Source organism: Neovison vison, chromosome 2 (assembly GCF_020171115.1).
Source record: "Neovison vison isolate M4711 chromosome 2, ASM_NN_V1, whole genome shotgun sequence".
In the NCBI taxonomy this organism is placed as follows: domain Eukaryota; kingdom Metazoa; phylum Chordata; class Mammalia; order Carnivora; family Mustelidae; genus Neogale; species Neogale vison.
Window position 1 is genome coordinate 188,931,657 of NC_058092.1, and position 22,315 is coordinate 188,953,971.

General features: G+C 49.2%; 1 protein-coding gene across 1 annotated transcript in view; it reads left to right on the plus strand.

Moving 5' to 3' along the window:
• The first annotated feature begins 22,015 nt into the window (after nucleotides 1-22,015).
• The window catches only part of LRMDA (leucine rich melanocyte differentiation associated), a 1,057,234-nt gene continuing 1,056,934 nt past the window's right edge, over nucleotides 22,016-22,315 (plus strand). Inside the window, exon 1 of the mRNA XM_044239885.1 lies at nucleotides 22,016-22,096. Within this exon, the coding sequence (XP_044095820.1) occupies nucleotides 22,067-22,096 (30 nt within the window). The 5' untranslated portion in view covers nucleotides 22,016-22,066. The remainder of the gene's footprint in view (nucleotides 22,097-22,315) is intronic.

Here is a 22,315-nt window from a genome sequence, read left to right on the forward strand (position 1 = left end):
TCTGGGACCTGCCCTCCGCAGGCTCGCCCTCTCCTCTCTCACCACCCCATTCCCTCCCCCCGCCTTTTTTGTCTCTCTTCCACTCCACACAGGTACCGAGAACTTTCTAGGGTGAGTTTTAGAATTTTCTCATAGGCATTCTTTTCCTGTGTTTTAATCTTATCCCTTGATTCTTTAGGTCGGTAAACTTGATGAGATTGTAACTTGACTAAAAATAATTTGAAGAGGGAAGTGTGTATTTTGGGCTGCTCTTCGTCGGTGTGCGTGCCTGCGTGTGTATAGGTGTTAAGAACACACCTGCGGTCAAGGGGATTTGGTATCTGCCTGTGCGGAGGTGAGGAAGGTGAGTCCGTGAGACGGAGTGTGAGACGGTGGTGAGGCCACACCCGAGGTTGGGAAGGTTGTCCGAATAATCTTTGGGGAGCGAGTCTCAGATGCCCGTTTCTGACGGCAGGACAGTCCTAAGCTGTCTCTGCAGGGCAGCGCGTGGGGGAGGCCGCCTGTATCCTGCGGGTATGTTAGTGTCTGTGTCATTGAGCGCGCGGCTGTCGAGGTGCCGGCCGGGATCAACTGTGGAGCTCCCAGCTCCGCGAGCCCAGCCGTGGGTCGCGCGTCGCCGCAGACTCCACGCGAGGCCTGGACACTGAATGCTGGGGGCGGCGGCCAGAAATGAAGGTGATAGCGGGCGTCTTCTTTTGCAGCCCCCTCCCCGGCCCCGACAGAGCCCAGTCTCCAGGCTCAGTTCTTTCCCTCTCCTGGAATTCCAGCAGCTTTCTCTTCACATCGGGCGGTTCAGGGGTGGCAACCCCAGCACCTAAAGCCTGGGGGAACCAGAGAGTGGGCCCCGCGTGCCCCAGAATGGGCGTGCCTCGGTGTGGCTGCACACGCTCGCAGGCCTGCGCGGTGCGGCGCGCGAGCGCGCGCGCGCGGGTCGTGGTCCGCATGCGTTCGCTCTTTGCAAACCCCAACTCGGAAGGTCCGAGCGCATGGGGGCGCCTGGGGGCCTGCACGTCCCCGGCTTTCGGGAGGCGCCAGCTTGCGAGCCTGCGCACCTCGCCCGGGAGGCCAAATCCCTGAAGGCCTTGCAGGCCTTGCGGGTGGGGGAGTTATTAATTACTCCGCACTAGGCCTAAAGCCTCCAACCCCAGCGGCGGTTGGCGTGGATGTCCTGCGGATTTTATTTGCACACAGTGTAAATGATTTGTTTTCTCTAAAAAAGGAGTGGGCATGGCAGATATTTGAGGAGGGGGTGGGAGGAGAAGGAAGGCGAGAGAGCTGAGGAAAAAAGTTTGAAAATGCCTTGAACTATTCACTGTCGAGATGGCTAATCAGTATTGAGGCCGGAGGGCAGGCGGGCCGCCTTTCACCGCCGCTTCCCTTTCATCTCGGGCTCGGCGGAGGCGCTCAATTAAAAGCCTATCAGTTTGTAAGTAAATCAACGCCTATCAGAGTTGTCACATCAAACAAAACGATTATTATTGCAGCCCGCCTCCCCTATTAATCTCCCTCGAAGATAATCCGCCTGACAGGTCAGGCCTGGCGAGCTGGAAAGCCTGGCCCAGAGCGCCCAAACAGTCCGGGACTGGCGCGCGCCCCTGGGGGCCTCCCCACTGCGGTCCCGCCCCGCCTTGTAGTCCCCCGGGAGGGGGGAGAGTAGGAGCTGGCGGAGGCCGCTGGTCCCAGGCCCGCCCCTCCGGACTGGGAGCCGGGCCCAGATTCGCAGGGCTGGTGAGGGACGGTCTCGGGCGGCCCTCACCTCTTCTCTGGTGGCACCGGGCCTGCCGGAGCCACGGTCCGGCCTGGTCCCAGCGCCTCGCCATGGCCTGTACTCTTTTTGGCTCGCCTGTCCTGACTTTCCACCCCCCAACCCCTTCTCTTTTTTGTTTTCTCACCCGCTTCTTTCTAGACTATTTATTTATTTATTTTCCTCCTCTTCCTTTCCCCCTTTTCCTGTTTGACGGGAAAGACGGGGAATATTTCCTATTCTCTCTCCCTCTTCTCGGTATACCGTATATACCACTTCGGCGCAATCACACTTTCTGAAGCAGGACATTCTCAGGGCCCGGGTTATTTCTCCGCGTCAAGGCTGCCTCAAGAGTGTGTGCAATTCCCAGGAACTCCTGACAAAGTCCTGTCTGATTTCTACCCAGGCAGGGGCCCTCAGAAGCTCTGCGACTGTTTTAAGGTTTGGGGGCATTTGGAGGGGTGAGAAGAAAGGACCACAGCTGTGTGATGCTTGGATGGTTGCAAGCGCCCTATTCTGGAATAAGTATTTGGCCTTGGAGTTTCACAGCTGCAACGGCGCCGATCTTGCTCTTGGTGCTGCCTGAGCTTTGCAAATATGTGGAGGAGACCCTCGGGGCATCTGGGCTTCAACATTGAGGATGTGAGGGGGTGCCTAGCACCTAATAAATAAATGTAGTCAGATAATCACTTCTATGCCTTCAAACGGGGGCTCCCCGGGCCGGGTGGGGCCCAGATTCGGCACGGAGAAGAAATCATGGCCTTCTCCGGTGTCCTCCAGCTTTGTGCTTGGAGACACCTCGGAGCCAAGCGCACCCGTCCTTTTCCGCGCTGTTGCTCCGGATTGATAGGCCCAAATGGCCACTACCTGAACCCGGTGGATCTGGGATTGTGGGGTCGTTGAAGTAGCTAAGGGGGAAAAGTCTGCGGGCATGATCCTAGGTCCTGTTACCCTAAATGGCACTTTCAGCACCTGGTTAAGTCTCCCTCTCCGGGCTTGTATCCGGGAGAACCTCAGGGAAGACAGTGTTGGGCATCTGGGCCGAGCCTCTTCCCAGTTGTCACAGCGTGGTCTGAGGTCGAGGTTATCGAATACAGCCTATCTCAGCATGCTCGGTGTCCAGAGCTGCAGGACCCGTGGCTCCCACCCCGGGTTCTCGAAAGCCCCCCTAATTGTGCACACCTTACACAGCTGACCTGGTAGTAATATTTATTTCCATACCTGGAAACATTGTAGCGATGCAGTTCAATTATCGGTGTGACTGCTCTTCTTAAATGTATTTATTTCGCCTCTCCCACGCCGCAGATTATTTAAAGAGGTACACATAGTGCACCCTTCAACCTAGCAAAACTCACTCTGGTTATAGGAAATATTCGCTGTGTGGTTATTTGGACACAAGGCTATCTCGAGTCCGAATTGCACTCAAGCAGGAGCTGTTTAAAAAAAAGAAAAAAGAACTTGTTCTAGAATTTTTCCAACTTAACTGTATGAGCACACACAAGAATTTAATAATATTTTATATCCCTCTATAGATCTAAATATTCAAATATTATATTACATCTCCCTGAAACAGGAAGCGATCTTCCGTTCACACTGGACGTGGAGCTGTTTGTATAATGTTCATCTCCCTGCACTTACACATGAATCTTGATCTAATAAATTCAACCTTGTCATTTTTAGAATCGACGGGATTTCTCTGCGGTTTGCGCTGCCTGTATCCGAATAAATTGAGCTTGCAGGCATCCGGCAGGAAACGGCTCCCGGTTGGAGTGTACGCCGACGCATCGGCCCAGCACGGGACGCGAGGTGGCTCCTGGTGATTGTGTGGCTGTAGGTCCGGCCTCCTAAGGAGGCTGGACTATCAGCGCCCTCAGGCCGGGAGCGGCCCCTTGCTGCCCGGCAGTGCCCGGCAGCCCCCACTTCTGGTGGTGCTTCGGAAACCTGCCCGGCCGAGTCCGCCCGCGGCGAAAACTGAAAGCAAATTCCGCGGCAAATGAAGCCCAAACTTTCTTCGACGCAACTTTGCCACAGTGATTCGGTGGCGACTTAGGACGGCGCGCTGGTCTGTGCGCGTGCAAGGTGGGGGTGGTGGGCGAAGAAAGCTTGGGGCGGCCGATCCTGGCCCTAGATGAAACACTAGGGAAGGCGCCTCCCCTTCCTTATTTCTCGCCAACTCCTCGGCCTCAGTCCGTAAAAATAGTTTCCAATGTGTGGCGGACGCCCAGGATGTATTTGTGGGGATCGCACCAGAGAGAAGGAAGCTTTGTGAAAGTTGTAGAAAGAGCTTTGCCCAGAAGCGTCCGCCCTGCAGGGCTCAAGAAAGCTGAGGACCGGCTCGCCTCCCCGGGGGGTGGAATGCCTAGAAATCGGCTTGGGGAGACCCCAGCCCAGTCCTCTCCCCTCACCTCGAACTCGCGCGTAAATAACCTTCCGCAGTCTGCGCTGGAAACTCACAAGCGCTGCGCCGCGGTTGGCTGGCGAGGCTGGGACGCTGAGCCGGCCCGCAAGGCCGCTTCTAGGCGCGCTCAGTCCCAGCCCCTAAGAGAAGCTTGCACCGAGGTGAGAGGACGAGTGTGCTTTCAGCTCCTGCTCGGCTGGGTAGACCATCACCGCCGACCTCCCAACTCCCTGGAGCTGGCGCTTCCCCCCTGGGAGCGGCAGACTTGGGCGGCTGGCTAGGGCGCAAAGTGCGCGCGCGGGCCGGCGCGGGGATGGGGGGCGGCTGCCGGTCTCTCCGCGGGGCCTGTCGCCGGGCCGGCCGCGGCGGGTGAGTGATGAGGGCAGAGAAGGGCGCCCATAAATCGCGGGTGTCAGGGCGAAAAACTCTCTTTATTGTCTGCGTGATGGATGGGCCCGGGGACGAGACACCAAATACTTCGTATCGCCTTTAAATGGGAACACATTTTCCGCGGCCATAATTCATGTTTTTTAAATAGAAAGTTTGAAATGTTGCCTATATTTCACCGGCCCTGACATATTTATGAATCGCTCCCTGCATGCAAATATCATTATTTAAAGCGCCGGGGAGAGCTCGGGGGGAGGGGAGGAGGCATGGCCCCCGTGGCGTGGGGGTGGTGAACAGGGGAAATGCGGATGGAGGAGGGGGTGCATCTCCCTAAAGTGCGGACAATGAGGCGCGGGGGAAATCCTTATACGGAAGCCGAACGCACTGGGGGATCCACTCCAGTTGCTGGACCGAGCACTGCCGCTTCGGGAAGTTTGAGCCGCTTGGGTCCATGGACAGGCCCCCGCCCCCTGCGGGAAGACCCGGGGGAGCCTTTTGCGTCCCTCTCCGAGGCCCTGATCCGAGTCAAAGCCACCTTTTCCAAGAAAAAAAAATTTTTTTTTAAATAAAAGAATTTAACAAACGCAAATAATAGAAGCAATCCAACACGTTTCGTGTTCTTTGCATTTGCATTGATTTTATTGATTTTTCATTCTGCCAACCTCAGACTGTGCGCGTCCGGGAGGAGCACTGTCAGACCCCAGTCACTGCGGAGAGTGGGTGGGGGATAACCCTCCGGAGCGGCAGCCCGGACTCCACCAACTCACCACCTCCCAGGCACAACAGAGCCTGCGCAAGACGCGAGGACACAAATGATCCGGCTCCCAAGCTCTGGGGGCTTCAGTCCCGCCCCCTCTGCTTCCCCAGTGCAATGCAGCGCTCCTAGGGTCCGCGTCCATCCACCCCGAGACCCACTGTGAATACAATCGCTTTGGAAAAAAGCTGGGCACGTGCCGTCAGCCTCTCCCTTGCCCGTCCAGCCAGGGAGGCACCTACACCTTCGTCCTCAGTAGCCGATTCTTTACCTGTGCGGTTGCGGCCGCGCTGATAACAGAGGAATGAAAAGGAGGACGAGGGAGTGAGAGGGACAGAGCACAGCCCGAGACAGCCAGATACGCAGACCCGGGTCCTCCTCTTCCGACCAAGCGTTGGGGCCTTGACCGAACTCCCTCTAGGAGCCGAATTGCGCGGGGGAGAACCGGCCGGGGGACCCGCCAGGAGAACCGGCTTGGAGAGGGAGGAGCGGGCCCGGAGGCACTTCCGCTGGGGGCGGGGCCGCGGCTCGGGCTGCGGCGACGGCCCCGCCCCTCCGCGGCTCCGGCCCGCCCCCAGCTCGTAAGGCTCCTCCCCCGCTGGCCCGGCAGCTGGATCTCAGGCCCACGCCCTCGCTGCAGGACGGTGGGGGCTCCTCTTCCCTCCTTGGCGTTTTGTCTTACGGCTTTTAAATCACAGAAACACAAGCACGTGCGCACTAACAACCTCGGCCCAAACTCGCACGTTAAGACTTCGTCAAACGTTGATTTCCTGGTAGTCCCGAGACCTGCCTGGCCCAGGAGATCTTAGACGTTTTCTGGAATATGATCTGTCGTCCCCTTCAGACAGTAGGGAATGCATATTCGTGATCATGGGGCCCCACCTCTTTCAGGAAGAACAAGAACAGAAGTTAACACTTTTTGAGTGTTGCTTTATGCCAGATACTACCTAAGAACTGTGTATGAATTAGGTCCTCACAGCAAGTCTCTGAAGTAAGTACCATGAATACCCTGTTTTATAAAGAGACTGAGGTACATAGAGAAAAGAGATTGGTCTTGTCTCACTCCCATTTCACCCATATCCTTATCCCTTCTTTTCTTTAGATCCTCAGCGTCTCCAGTCCATCAGTCTGGGGGAATCTTGCTGGGCTTTTACTAACCTATGGGGGGAGTTTCCATGGAGGGAAATCCCAGTTAGATTTTAAGATCCTTGCTCCCTTCCGTATCTTTCCTTACCCTGGCGGCTGCAGGGGGAGATTTCAATTACTGAACAGTTGAGACCTTGCTGAACTGAACAGAGGTGGCAAAAAGTATAAATATGATGAGTTCTACTCAGCACCGCCCCCCCCCACCGCAGTTCCCAGCCTGATGGGGAAACCCGACCAGTGAGCATCCAACCCTCCCCCGCAAGGCCCCCCACCCCCACCGTTTCCCTATAGTCCCTGCCAAAACCAGAAGATCTTAAAACAACAACACTCCATGTTTCTCTTCTGCTCAAAAGCCTGGGTTCTCCTTGTTATTAGGATCAAGTTGAGCCCGTGGCTTGTAGGTCTCTGAGGTTTGATTTGCCTTTCTTGTCCTTTCTGCCTTTGTGTGTGTCCTACTTCCCTTCAACCTGAGCTCCTGGAATTAGTGGCTACTTTCTGGTCACTCAAATGAACCCTGTTACACCCTCCTGCAAAACTTTGTTAATGCCTTTCCCTCTATCTGGAATGGCCTCTGTTCTCTTCATCTGGCTTACTGCCTTTTTTTTTTTTTTTTTTTTAAATATCTCAGTTTACACACCACTTCCCTGCACCCTCCCACCTCGTACTGAGTTAGGGCTCCTGTAACCCTCTCTCAGAACACTTACCACACTAAGGATTTCCTGTTGAGAGGCTGTCTCCTTCACTGGATGGTAACTCCAAGGGGACACAGATGGGCTATTTCTTCAAGGAACAAATGAAGAAAAGAACATTTGTACATAACATTAAGTATGTAACGTAAGTATTCTCTGTGGTCTCATATCCTAAGATGTTTTCAATTTAATAAGGGGGATACAAAAAAATCTCATGAATGTTATTTTGAACCCATATTCTGTAAATACCAAATAAGTGAATGTTCAAGGAGGTTGGAGAAGAGAAATATCTATAGTTTTCTAGCCATTTATTCAGATTTTCAAAGTGTAAGATGTGTTAGTTGACACAGGTGAATGGAAAACACTGCCCCGCCCCCGCCCCGCCCCGTCCCGTGACCGCCTCTCCCACTATTCAGGCATGTATGTCTCAAGGCAGCAGCTAGGGCTCCCTTTTTTTAAATCTTTCTCACTTCACATATTATAGCTATCATAGTTCAGTACCTTATTAGCTCTTGACTGAGCTGCTGCTACAAGAACCTTCTAATTGTTCTTTCTTAGCCTCTCTTGCCTCTAATACATTATACATACTCTTGCTAGGTTAATTTTCTTTTCTTTTTTTTTTTAAAGATTTTATTTATTTGGTTGACAGAGAGAGATCACAAGTAGGCAGAGAGGCAGGCAGAGAGAGAGAGAGAGAGGAGGAAGCAGGCTCCCCACTGAGCAGAGAGCCCGATGCGGGACTCGATCCCAGGACCCTGAGATCATGACCCGAGCCGAAGGCAGCGGCTTAACCCACTGAGCCACCCAGGCGCTCTTGATCACATCATTCCCTTGCCTCCATCTTCATGAAATCTTCAGAGGCTCTGCATTGTCCACATGAAACACTTGGCTCTTCATAATCTGGTTCTAAACTCCTTCTAAAAAATTTTAAGATGCGTTACAAAATTATGAAAGAAACATGTTCCCTTCCACCAGCAAAGCACTCAAAGATATATAAAGAGAAACTTTATGATCTCACCCATCTCCTCTCTATTTCCCACCTAGGTTCCTGAGATATCCAGGATATACAGCCGGGATATAACTTCTATCCCTTTCTCCACACTCAGAATGCTCATATGTGCTCACATATATGGGACTATTATGTTTTTGCTTGTTTATACAAACAGTGAATATAATAGAGCTTCCTGTTCCTCAATCTTTTTTTTTTTTTAAGATTTTCTTTCTTTATTTGACAGAGTGAGAGAAAGCACAAGTAGAGAGGGAGAAGCAGACTCCCCACTGAGCAGGGATCCCAAAGTGGGACTTAATCCCAGGACCCTGGGATCATAACCAGAGCCCAATGCAGTCGCTTAACCAACTGAGCCACCCAGGTGCCTCTCATTCTTTTTTGATAACAAATGGGTCTATAGATATAGAGGTAACTTATTTATTTTTAGCTGCATAGCATTCCTTAGAATGAAGGTACCCAAGCATTCAACCATTCTTCTGTTGGTGGTCATAAAGGTAGTTATCAGGGTGGGTTTTTTTTTTTTTTTCTTTAACCAACAATTTCGTGAGTCTATATCCTTGCGGTCAGTGATTTTGTTTCTGTAGAATAGATTACAAAAGTGCAGCTGCCGGGACGCCTGGGTGGCTCAGTTGGTTGGACGACTGCTTTCGGCTCAGGTCATGATCCTGGAGTCCCGAGATCGAGTCCCGCATCGGGCTCCCAGCTCCACCGGGAGTCTGCTTCTCTCTCTGACCTTTTCCTCACTCATGCTCTCTCTCACTGTCTCTCTCTCAAATAAATAAATAAAATCTTTGAAAAGAAAGAAAAAGAAGAAGAAGAAGAAAAAAAGTGCAGCTGCCAAATCTAATTTCTTTGTTCTTACCACATGCCTTGTTTTGTCCCATTTCTTATGTCACCTCTCCCTGGAAGTCCCTTGTCCCCCATGCTTGGGGGAAGTATCCAACTTCCAATACTCCAATGCCCAAGTCTGATACCAGAATTTAGATATCTACCTTCCTCCTTTCTCATAATCTTATCATTGTGGCAATGTGCCGGGCCCAGTCTCTACTCCAATCGTTACGATCCTGTTTTCATTTTTCCTAATCCTTGTAGCTAGGGAGAATCAAGTGACCCAGTTTTGCAAATGAGACGCAAGTAGAAGTATGGAGGTGGCAAAGCTGGATGGGAAGCATTGGGAAATAGTCTTGTTTTCCTGATCAAAGGAGATGATGCCAATGTTTTGACACTTCCCCTTCTCCTCTTTCTCTTTTAATCCTTCTATGAACTTGGATATGATATCTACAGCTGTAGAAGCCACTTGTGATCATGAGGAAAGGTCCAGGAGAACAGCAGAGAGACACTTAATCATGACATTGTTGGGACACTGGGCCATCTCCAGTAATCACCCGCCTCCACAATTTTTGTTCTAGTAGAAAAATTAAATTCCTACTTGTTCAAGTCATTGACATTAGGGATTTTTATATTTGTAATCAAACATATCTTTTACCTGTCCCCTTTGGCAAATCTTATTTCCATTGGTGTTAAAATTTGGGGGATACAACCACAGGGGTCCAGAAAAGTTAGAGAAGCTGTTAGAGACTCACCTTCAAACATTTTTGAAGGATAGTATTTTAGAATAGCCAAGTAGCCAAGAGTCTCTTGGAGTTAGGTCTGGCCATATCTTTAACCCTCAGTATCACTGTAAACTATTGTATAGTGGGCAAGTAGTGCTTTTTGTTTGTTTGTTTTGTTTTGTCTTTACCTTCTTTGCCTGCCTGTCATCTGAATCTCCTTCCTGTTTCTTGTAAGCAGGGCCTGCTTCCAACCACGAAAGCTGAAGGGGCCACACCCTCCCTCCTCTCCCATCAGCTTCCCCTCCCTTATCTTCCTCTGAGTAGATCATAGTGCTACCAGCACGTGGTGGGCTCTGGGGTCCAAAGAGCAGTACTGCCACATTTCCTAGATGTGTGACTTGGGGCAAGGTTCTTAACCCCTCCGAAGTCTTGGTTTCCTCCTGGGCAACATGGATGTAATAACGGTACTTATCTTTCAGGTTGATGGGTAAATTAAATGAGACAATGCATGTATCTGGCACAGAGAAAGTTCTCAAAGTGATGACAATGATGATCTCTCTGTGTTCTTTCTTACCTCTGAACCACTGGGGTGTTGTCGATGCCATACATCTGACACTTAATTTTTAACTAATGGATGATATCTTTCATTAGCTATTTAAATTCATATTGTTTAACTGTGTGCGTGTGTATGTGTGTGTGTTGACTTTCCCAATAAGATTTTAAGATCCTCCAAGCCTAAACAGATGCTTTCTTTATATTCCTAACTCAGACTAGCAGAAGGCTAAGCTAAAGTAGGCATGAATGAGCACTTACGAAAATAAATAATAAAACATCCAGGGGTTGTATAGTCCTTTACATGATTTCTTTTAATCCTTGCAACGGTCCTAGAGGGCATGTAATGTTATTCGCATTTTACAGGTGAGGAAACAGGTTGGTAGAGAGGAACTCATTTGCCCAAGTTCCAAAGGTCAGTGCTCTCTCCTGCCTCACAATGGTGTCCTTCAGGTTTCAGAAATTCTGGCAATGCATCCCTGTCATGCTCTTGTGTCCAAACTCATCTTTTCTGTCAGCCCAGTTCAGCTGACAGCCCTAACATTCTCTCCATGTGTCCGTGGGAAGAGATATTGGAGATGGATCATTAAAGGAATAAAACTGGTTATGAAAGAACAGGGACATGCACACACCCACAGTTAATGCATGTCACCCAGAATGCCAGCGATGAGGACGTCTATGTACCTAACCGCTGGTCCCTTGAGAAGTGAGATCGTGGGGGATTTCAACTTTCTTCTTGCTCACCTGGAGTTTCTACTGCAAACATTTGTTGCTTTTATAAATAGGAAAAGACAATATTTTTGTTTGCTTGCTTGTTTAGTGGAGACAATGATGCAGTGCCTCCAGAACTCTCCTTGCTTCCTTGCTCCTCCCAGTTCTCTTTTACTGAAAAATGCTCCCAATCAAAGGATCTTCTTTTTTCTCCTTCCTCCTCTGAGCCAGGTGGGCAGAGGCCCATCCCTGGCACTTATTAGTCACAGGTTTGAAATGCAGGGGAGGGTTGGGGAGGGAGAAATGATTGGTGTGGGGTGGGAATTTGGGGATTCTTTTATCCCCTGCATCTCAAAGGCTGACAGGCTCTTGAGGGGTGGAAATGACTGGTAATTAGTGAACCTTCTCGGCAGCACACACTAAAGACACACTTCACAGTCTCTGTGACCTCTGCAGCCCGGTGAGGCTTTGTTATGTAGATGCTCTTAATTGGGTGAGTCACTTACTGCAAACAGCTCCAGGAGAGAGTACTGTAGGCTGTTTCAGGGCGGTTTCTTACCAGGGGTTCTACCTCAGGAGCTAGGGGGCTTAAAAGAAGTGGCCTCTCAGTATCTGCACTCGAACCTATAGAAGTGAGACGTGATCCCATGGTTTGGAGTTAGCAGGGTGAGCATTTAGGGGGAGGGTTAAGCTATGGCCTTCATCTTCCTCCTCCCTCTCTCCCCGTCTCCTTCAGGTTATAGATCACCTATTCTGGGCAAAGCTGAGACTATTTTGAGATATAAACTGGGTTCTCTACATTCAAGGAGTTGTCCCTCTAGTTAAGACAGATGTAAATGTACATAACAACACCGTACGGTGGGAATCAATGCCAGGCGTGTGGAAGAAGTGTTTACAATGATGTTTCAGACCCTGGAGCAGTCAGGGAGGGCTGGAGCCTTGGAGAAGGCTTGTCAACAAGGGCAAGCAGGACCTGGAAGTGGTTATGGGGAGAGGGAGTCCCAGGATGAGACTTCATGAACAAAGGCATCACCAGATCACTGTCACACCCAGAGTCATGGCTCCCAGCACACTGAACTTGACTCTGATGTCAGATACACTGAGTGAAGTGAGAGAATGACTCAGCGGGTCCTCAAACGGGCTGTATTTACATTGTCACATGCTGATGATGGTCCTGAGTGTCCTGTCGGCTGCTTCTTCTATAGGAGGGCACAGTGCATACGGACTTTTAACTGCAGCAATCCACCCCCCGCCCCCCGCACCCTCAACCACAATGTGGTATTCTGGTGAGCGGTTCCATCTTGGCTCCTCTATTCTTGTCTTGCAAATAGACATCAAGCCCTGGCAGTTGGGCTGCAATCTCTGTGGTCTCTCCCTTCAGGCCGTGAAAGGGGTCAGGTGTACCTTCAGAGTCTGTGAGGACATTTGCCTGAGCCTACTCTCTTCTTCGGATTGATCTTCCTCCAATTGTCATGCCTGTTGCCCTAAAACACGAATGTAACCACGTTACTCCTATTGTGCTCAAAGTGAGGCCTGTGTAGGTCTTTATGGACTGGCCCCTGCCTGTCTCTTTTGCTCTCTTTCCGTCTTCAGTGTCACCAATGACTTCCCTGCTGTTAAATCCAATGGTTACTTCTTTGTCCTCAGTTTACTTGGCCTTGAATAGCAATGGACGAATTGATCACTCTTTTTTCTTCTTATTCCTTAATATTTTGTTTATAAAATTTCTCAAACTTATGAAAAAAAATTAAAGAACACGATAATGAAAAAAAATTAAGGAACACGATAATGAAAAAAAATTAAGGAACACGATAATGAATGCCCTTTCCCTTCATTTAGACTTATCAGCTGTTAACATGTTACCATGTCGGCATGCTCTCTTACACACACACACACGCATTATTTTTTTCTGAACCATTTGAAAGCTGTAGGCAACTTGATGTTTACCCCTAATTTCTTCAGCTTGCATCTCTGAAGGAAAAGCACATTCTCTTATGAAACCACAATACGATGAGTGCACCGGTGAAAAGAAATATTAATTTAGTATTATCGGTAACATCATCAAATGGTTCAAATGTAAACATTTCTGATTGTCCCTTAAATGTCTTTTTAGCTGTTTTTCTTTTCCCTAGTTTCAGTATCCAACAAAAGATCACACATTGCTCTCAGTGGTCATGTTTCTTTAGTCCATTTTTATCTAGTACATTCCTTCCTGTTCCCTACCACCCTATGACATTGACATTTTGGACAATGTAGTTCAGTTGTCTTGAAGAGTGTTTCACTTTCTAGATTGTCTCTTTCCTCACGGAGAGAGTCTGGGGAAACATGTTGGCAAGAATTGCATGTAGTCGCGTGTGACTCCCACTGCATCTCATCTGAGGTCCATATGATCAGGTTGTCTTACCCTGGGAGATGCTAAGTTTGGGCTGGTGACCACCAGATTGGCCCACTCTAAAGGTACATTTTCCACTTTGTAATTTATAGATAATCTGTGAATTTCCATGTGAATTTCCTGCTCACCCAATGCTTTCAGCATCCCCTGGTGGTCTTTGGCTGAATTGGTCATTATGTTAGAACCCCATCTTCTTTCATTTCCTTTCTTTTCTTTTTTTTTAAAAATATTTTATTTATTTACTTAACAGAGATCACAAGTAGGCAGAGAGGCAGGCAGAGAGAGAGGGGGAAGCAGGCTCCCCGCTGAGCAGAGAGCCCAATGTGGGGCTTGATCCCAGGACCCTGAGATCATGACCTGAGCCGAAGGCAGAGGCCCAAACCGCTGAGCCACCCAGATGCCTCTCTTTTCTTCTCTCTCTCTCTTTTTAAAGCATTTCTTTCTTGGCTTCCAGAGTCTGACTTGCATTCGGTTCTTACCTCTGCAGCTTCTCATTCTCAGTCTTTATGGCTTTTTCCCTTCTCCTTGACCTCTCACTGTCAGTGCTTAGGACCCAATCCTCAGATCTTTTTCATCCTGTCTTGTGGCTTTAAATGCCATCTAAAAACTGAGGACTCCCAAATCTCCAACTCTAGTTCATATCTGCTTCCTTAAGTCTAAGTTTCTATATAGACTCCTTCCTTGGCCTTTCTGCTTATATATGTCAAAGTCATCCCAAACTTCTTAGGTCCAAAAGTGATCCCCTGATCCCCCTGCCCCCTAACTTTCTCAGCCATTTCAGTATGTCCGCTTCATTCTCCCAGTTACTCAGGTCAAAGCCTTGAAGTTACTCTTGTCTCCTGTGTTTCTCATGCTCTCCATGTCCAATCCAACAGGAAATTCTGTTGATGTCATCTTCAAAATATATGTAGGCGCTCGTCACTGTCTCCAGTGAGTCCTCTGTTAGTCTGCTATCAGCTTTCCCTGTTTTTGCCCTTCCTTCTCCATGGTCCATGCTCAAAATAACAGCCAGAGCAGTCTTTACAAAATATGCATCCTTTTCTCAAGGTTCCCCATCTCACCTGGGAGTACAAGACCAAGTCCTAGTCTTGGTCTATTAGGCCTTAGATGATCTCCTTCTCCTCCTCACACCATACCCTGCCTCCTGTTTTCGTTTGCATTATTCTTCCTCTTATTCACTCCACTGTAGCCACTTTGACGTCTTTGCTGTTTCCCAAACTTGCGAGGCACTCTCTTGCCTCAGGGCCTTTGAACTTGCTGTTTTAGCTGCCTTGAACATTTTCCCCCTAGATGTGCATCTGGCTCTCCCTCACCTCCTGCAGGACTTGACTTACATATCACTTTCTTTTTGGGGCCTTTCCTGATCATTTTATCTGCCCCCGGGGACTTCTTATCCCCTTCCTGTGTTCTTTTATTCTCCACAGCACTTATCACCACCAAATATTTGGTATTTACTTGCTTATTATCTCTCCCCACACTGAAAGTACGCTCCACAAGGATAGAAACTTTGTTTTCTCTATTGCTCTGTCTCCATAATTTAGATTAGTATCAAGCATATAGCAGGTACTCAATAAATACTTTTTGAATACATGAATTGAATGAGGGGATTTCCAGTACCTAAGCATAAGCTATAAATCCTCTGGGTTCTAAGGACTGACAGTCTAAAATTTCTGCATTCTCTGCTGGCCACTGGGAGCTAGTGCAGTAGGTGGGAGGTCAGACTGTGTCCCAGATCAGGGTTCAGAGTTCAGACGGTAGCAATGCGATGGAACCCATGCATGCAACATTGGCCTGTGCATTGTGTGCCTATATACTTACACAAATGTTTATGTGCTTTTTTGAGTTTGTGAGTCTATGCCGGTGGGGTCATGTATAAAGGTCAGTGATCCTTTCCTGTTTTCTTCTCCAGGAAAGCCGCAGATGCTTTATCGGGCTGGAGTCCCTGTGTGTGCCCATGAATGTCTCTGCTGGCGGCTGCAGCATCTCAAGGCTTCAGCCCGCCTGTGCTTTGGAGCTGAGCGGCAATCCAAAGCCTGGTGTGGCTGTACCAGGGAGACTCACCTTCCTGGCTGGAGTGACACTGTGCCCTGGGAAGCATTTGAGCTCAAGTTCGCCACTCAAGCATGAGCAAAGTGGCAACACAATGGCATGAGACTCAGGGAACACTCATCGCTTTTGCCTTTGCTGTTCCTTCTGCTTGGAAGATTCTTCTGCCAAGGCTTCTCGTGGTTGGCGCCATGTTATTATTCAGATTTCAGCCCGAATGTTGCTCCTCTTAGAGAAGCCTTTCCAGAACACTCCATAGCTGTCTGGGGCTGTGCAGTTTGTGTATCACAAAACATTGTGAGAGGGGCTAAAGTCTGGCTCCTGCTCTGCTCATCAAGGATTTCACAGGTAGAATGTTCTGAACAGCTAGCAGAGACCTTGGACATTGTATCCAAATTAGCAACCTCCCAACCACATTGTCTTCTTTTATCTTCATAACATGTGTTAGTGTTACCTGATATTACACATTTCACATACTGGAAATTATTTATTTACTTGTAACCTGTGCCCTCCCACCAGAGTATAGGCCCCAGGGGAGGAAGGATTGTATCTGTCTTGTTCCTTATTGTTGGAGCCTGACACTGAGCAGGTGTCCAGAAGTATTTATTAATGAGCACATTCTCTCTCCTTATTTTGCAGAGATGTACATACTTACCTGTGTTTTTACCTTACTAGTAAATTGCTCCTTGGATCAGTTAGTTTTCATGTAAGGAAACTGAGGACCTCAGGAGTGAAAGGATTCAGCCATGGGCACCTGGCTGATAATAGCAAAGCTAAGTCTTGAACCCAGGACTCATAGGCCAGGGCACTGACCACTTCAAGACTTGCCCACCACTTCACCTGACCCTCAGGCTTCTGGTACTGGTGGTACAGGTGCAGCTGATACTTGCTTTGCCCCTGGCTCAGAGCTGCAGAGAGCGCTGGGGCTCCTTTCGGAGAAGTGGGAAGAGACTCTGAATTAATATTGGTAAATCATGCCAGAACCCTCTTGTGTGCATTATAATTATTGCCCCCCATATATTCTAAAATAATCCCAGTAAATAATTATAAAAGTAAATCTCAGTGACAAATTTTGTATTTTATTTTATTTCCAGGAACACATTTATTCATCATAATCTCTTCAGGGTTAGGACAAATTGGAGCACTGGGTAGTGAATACAATTTGCAAATAGGCAATATAAGTAGAGAGAAAATTAATATGTATTCCTCAGCACTCTAAAAGGAGAGGAAGAACATTAATAGCCATTTCCATGAAGATATAACTTTGAAAATGTTATTTCTGATCCATCAGTGTGGGTCTCCCTATGAGGAAAATGGTTGCAACGTGACAAGAAGTGATTAGATGTGAAATGGCATCTTTCTGGCTCTTTCCCCAGTCTCTTCACCCTCTTCTTACTGGGATGTAGGCTGAGTCCTGTTTTCTTTTCTTCAGAAGGTCACAGTTCTGGCCTGGGGTCGGCAGCTCATTTGCTGGGTGGCCTTGGGCAAGTCCCTTCCATGCCTCCGGCCTCAGTTTCCTCAATCCTTATTCGGAGTAAGTAATTTCTTTCTTTTTTTTTTTTTTTAGATTTTATTTATTTGACAGAGAGAGATCACAAGTAGAGAGAGAGAGGAAGGAGCAGGCTCCCTCCCTAGCAGAGAACCTGATGTGGGACTCAATCCCAGGACCCTGAGATCATGACCTGAGCTGAAGGCAGAGTCTTAACCCACTGAGCCACCCAGGCAGCCCAAGGAGTAAGTAATTTCTAAAGCAGCAGTCTATATGGTCACAGTGCAAATTACCTGGGGATACTTGAGAAAATATACGTGCTAGGACAGCGTCTGTGGAATCAGAATCTCATTTGCTGAGTCCTGTACATTTTAATGGGGGGGGGGTGTTCCTCAACCTCTGAATGGCAGAACCTCTCCAAGCCAAGTTCAAATTCTGGAAAAGTACCTGGGACTTAGACACTGCTTCTGTCTCCACCAGCAGACAGAATAACTCAAACAGGTTCTTCTGGTCAATGTTCACTTTCCTTCTCAAAAGCCTTCTATGAGCTTCTGTCCTCAATCAGAGATAACCTCCGTCTGGGCCCAGCTAAGGGTTTGGGGCATCCAGCTAGTTCCAGGCAAATGGGGGAATAAGATTTGGTTTTCACTGCTGTTTCCAGGATTTGTGAAAATAATGCTTAGAGGGGCATCTGGGTGGCTCAGTTGGTTGGGCAACTGCCTTTGGCTCAGGTCATGAACCCAAAGTCCCAGGATGGAGTCCTGTGTCGGGCTCCCTGCTTCATGGGGAGTCTGCTTCTTCCTCTGACCTTCTTCCCTCTCATGCTCTCTCTCTCAAATAAATAAAGAAAATATTAAAAAGAAAAGAAAAGAAAAGAAAAGGATGCTAAGAGATTAGCAGGGAGCAGTTCCAGTTATAAATTCTCTTTTCCTGATCGTTCCATCCAGTCTCCTCCATTAGTTTCTAATTACAAAGGCAGGGTATGCATGTTGCAAAAATCACAGAATATATGCAGTGAAAAGCAGAAACTCTTCTCCCACTCACCTTTTGCAAACCTACTCCCTTCCCCACTCCCCGCTAATGTTTTCATTTTAATAGAGACAACAACCACAGTATCTTTTAAGATCCTAAGAGAAGGGAACTCAGAGGCACTGAGAATTAATGGTAATGACAATTATAATAGTACACAGTAATAATAAACTAACATTTATGCAATGAATAATCATACCAACCATTATGATTGCCTTTAATATATATATATTTTAAAATGTAATTTGTTCTGGTTGGGAGATCAAGGAGGTGTTTAGGAGCCTAGATCATCCTTAATCCCTCGCATATATGCAAATATTGCAGAGAGGGCCCTGGAAACCTTTCCTCTTTCCTAAACTTTCTCCTTTAGACTGAAAAGAGGCTGCTTCAGCAACAAAGGGCATTTTGTATGCAGACATCCAGATTTTTTTTTTTTTTTTAATTGAAATCTGAATGTGGTGAGTCTGAACTAGGGGCTGGGGCATGATTAATTACAGCAATCATTTTAACCTGCCCAGGGGTTGGGCCTGAAGGAAATGAGGCCAGGTTGAATAGAAATTTGACTAAGGATAGGTAGGAATGCTAATAAAACTTTGTTAACTGGCTCTGTCCTCTCTGCTGATCATGTACAAAGTTGGAGGGTTTTAAGCAATCAGTTCCTCCTGTGTCACTGGTTCTGGTCGACCCCAGAATCAACTCCCTTGATTGCAAATAAACAGGATTTTCCTTTTTGTCCACAGGAATGTGAAGGAGGAAGAACTCTAGGGGAAAGGGCCTTTTCTGCCAAAGAATAATCATAACAAAGATGACACTAGGAATAAAATATTGGCCTCTTCATCAAGAGTGATAAGGAAGTTTCTCGTGGTTAGTGTCGAACCTTCTCACTCTCCATTTGTAAGTGTTAGAACTCCAGAATTCATACGCTTGGGATTAGCTGCCCAGGTCTGATTTGAACTTTCTGTTCTGTAGCCCTCATGAGTATACTGTACAAATGGGGTTCCTCCGTCTTAATGTTGGACACAGGAAATAGGATCACAATCACAGGGCTTCTTGTTGACATAGGACTGCAAATGTCTGAGCATAAATCTTTCCGGAAGCATATGCCCTAGTTATGTATACCCGGAGTGCCTAGCGAGGTGCCTGGTCCTCGGACGCTGCGGCCGAAGAGCTGTGGGGTAAAATAGGGTGAGACAGGGGTCTCCAAATCTCAGTCTCAATTGCCCATTCTAGTGGAAGCACGTGGATCACTGCATGAGCCTTCTTCCCTGCCGCCCCCACCCCGCCTGCCCCCTGCTGCCCAGCCGTGCTTCTGGGGCTGAGGCAGAAAGAGCTGTGTTCAAGATGAAGCCTCAAGATCTGTCCCCTCTGTTCACTCTTGTCAACTCCCTGGGTTGCAAAGGAATCATTTGTTCACCTCCTGGGCCAGCCTATCTCCACGGTTCCTTTGCTCTCTCCCTTCCAGAGGGAGGCCCATATGCCCCGAAGAACTTTAACTTTGCTATTGTAGATGTAATTTTCCTTTTTGCTCAAGAAGGTGATGAGGAGGTAGAAGGATGTCCTCCATCCCCGTCTTCCAATTGTCCTTGGTTCAGGGATAGAGATCCTTCCTCTCCTTCTCCTTTCCCCTCCTTTCCTTCTCTTCTTCCTCCTTGTTCTTCTCTTCTGAAGATAACTTCCAAAGCTGAACCGAGTAGGGAGAGGTGAACCCAGGCTGGTTTTAGAGGAGCCTCCCCGACTAAGTTCAGTAAATTTCTACTCTGCTCAAGAACTTTCAGTAGCTCCGTATTGTCATCAGCTTCCATTTCTAACACTAAAGCCTACATCCATCTGAACTATAGCCTTATTGTTTGTGATTTCTCCAATTATCTGTCCCTTGCCGTCAGCGGGTCTCCTGGATACGTTCACCTAGTGGAGACAAGAGTGGACGAGGAGGCAGAACAACTAAGACCAGACAGAGGAGGGGGAAAGTGGGCAAGGAGGCAGGAGAGGTAGGGAATGATGGGATTCTAAAAGATCTTGAGGGACATATTGGAGATTTTGGACTGTTACTAGTTGATTGGGAGCATTGAAAGATTTCAGGTAGGGTCACATCAGGCTTTTAGAATGATCACCCTAGAGTCGTGTAGAGGAAGGAAAAATAGCGAGGAAGTCCTGGTAAGGTAGAAAAGATCCCTGCCTACTTTAGCATCATTGGCAGATAGTGTGTGCAGAACAGTCTATGGTCAGAAGACACAGCTGTGTACGGACACAGGGGCATGGATGAGATGACCTCAAGCACTCTCCTGCTGGGGTGAGAGTGGGTAGGTTCCAATTTCATCTGTGAGTAGCTTTAAGCCTGTTTCCCCATGTCCTCTCCTGCCAGTCAGAGAAGCCTTCTAGGAGGGCCAAGGTGAAAGGTGGAGAGGGCGGTGTGTCATGAATGTGAGGGCCTGGGCCCGCTTCTTCCTTTGTGGGCAGGAAAGGCAGACAAAAGTGGACAATGGACCAGAGAGACTGTATCCAACAGAGAAGGAGAGAGGAGCATGAGGAGCTGGTCTGTGGGCCAGTAGGCCTGGAAGATTCCCTTTGATCCCCCTTATCACTGGAGGGCAAGCCTTCTCTTTTGGCCTGTAGGAACTTTTGTAGCAGCATTTCCTGACTCTCCCCCACCCCCAGAGTAAACACAGCCAAGTCTCTGTTCTTACAGCTCCACTCTGCTATGTCCGCTCCTCCCAGCAGAGAGAGGGGCAGGCGGGTCGGCCCTCAGAGGTCAACACCACTCATCAGAATGCTGACAAGGAGGGCCCGTATTACAATGTGTTGGCACCAGGCCTGAGAGACGATGACGATAGCCACAATATGCTTAACCATGACTGTAATTATCATCAGCTGCACAAACAGGGGTTTCTAAGGGCTGTTTGGACACACAGAACAATGAAAACAAAAGCCCTGGGAACACCCCGGCAACAGAGTTCTACGGAGTTGAAGCAGTTGCCGTGCAATGGGTAGAACCTGAAGTCTGGCACTCAGGATCCCTTCTCTGTTGGAATGGTAGCTTTACTCACTGGTATGGAGGGAGCAGGGGAGAGAGGCCAGTTAAGGCCAGGCTGGCTCTTAGTTTCTAGAGAAGATTGGTGATAATGTGACAATGAAGTGGTATTTGGTAATAGCTTCCTGCATCCTGGGGATGGAGGCATGAAGGCAAAACTTCACAGGGGGAAAATTTGGTTCCTTTCAGTTGAGGACAGGCATGAGCTGCCCTCCCAGCCTGATGGAGGAGGCAGTAAAGGTCGCCTTTCAACTTCCACCTGAGGGGAAGGGGGGTGGTGCAGCGGGGCGGGGGGAGTGCGGAATGGAGGAGGAATTTGACCGCATGGATGACTTTGGCTTCACAAATAAGACGGGAAAGAATAAGAGAAACCTGAAATTTGGGGACATCATTGATTCTTCTTCTCTAGGGTTTATTACTGTAAGCGGGATGCTTTTAGCTGAGCCAGCATTTTGTTATAACGAAATTCAATTCCCTCTTCCTCCCACTACAAATGGAAACTCCTCCCCACCCGGTGTCTTTCCAGCCTCTCCATTTTCCCCCTTCCCCTCAAAGTTGGGGAGGGGAGTCGGGCCAAACCCCCCCCCCCCGCCCCCGGCAGTTGAGGACAGTTATGTAATCCGGATTGTGAAATATAGGAAATGCCCGCTCTTCATGTCCCCGGCTAACTAAAGACTCAGATGGGGCCTCCCTCATGCGAAGCCCTCCTTCCCTAGCCTGCCCCCACTAGACTAAAGGAGTAGAGTTCTGGGCTTGGAGTTTTGGGGGGATGCTATTCTTGGTCCCCTGGGCCCTCAGGGGGGCGATGAGGTCCTGGGGTGCCCCGGGGGCCATGGGGGAAGTCAAGGGGTCAGGCCATTCCGTGGGAGCGCGGGGCGCTGGGGGCCACCTCCGGCGGCGCGTGGCGGGGGGCGTGCCTAGGTTCACCCGCTCCAGGGCCTGCCGAGGGCAAGAGGCCGGGAGCGCAGCTGAGCCCGAGTTCCAGCGCCCGGTCCGCGCCTCGGGCTTCCGCCGGGTCAGCTGACTATTTAAGTGCGGAACTGCGCGCTGGGCCGTGCTGCCCGCCGCCGCGCTGCGCTCGGTGCTTGGCTCTCGCCGCTCCGCGCCTGCACTCCGCGCCGCGCGTCCGCCCAGTCGTCATGGCTGGGCTCGTGGTCAGTGGAACTCAAGTAAGTCCGCCAGGACGAACCCCGCCCTCGCGTTGGGCAGTCGGTGTGGGGAGGGAGTGCTGGGGCAAGGGGCCACCCCGAGGTTGGAAAGGGCCCCTTGCCCCACCGCAGGCGGGCTGCGTCTCCAGCTGGCGACTCTTTCAGGAGCCCAGGCCCGCCCTAGTTTGGTGAGGGCACCACCCCCTCCCCTGGCTGTGGGAGGAGAGGGCAAGGCCCCCT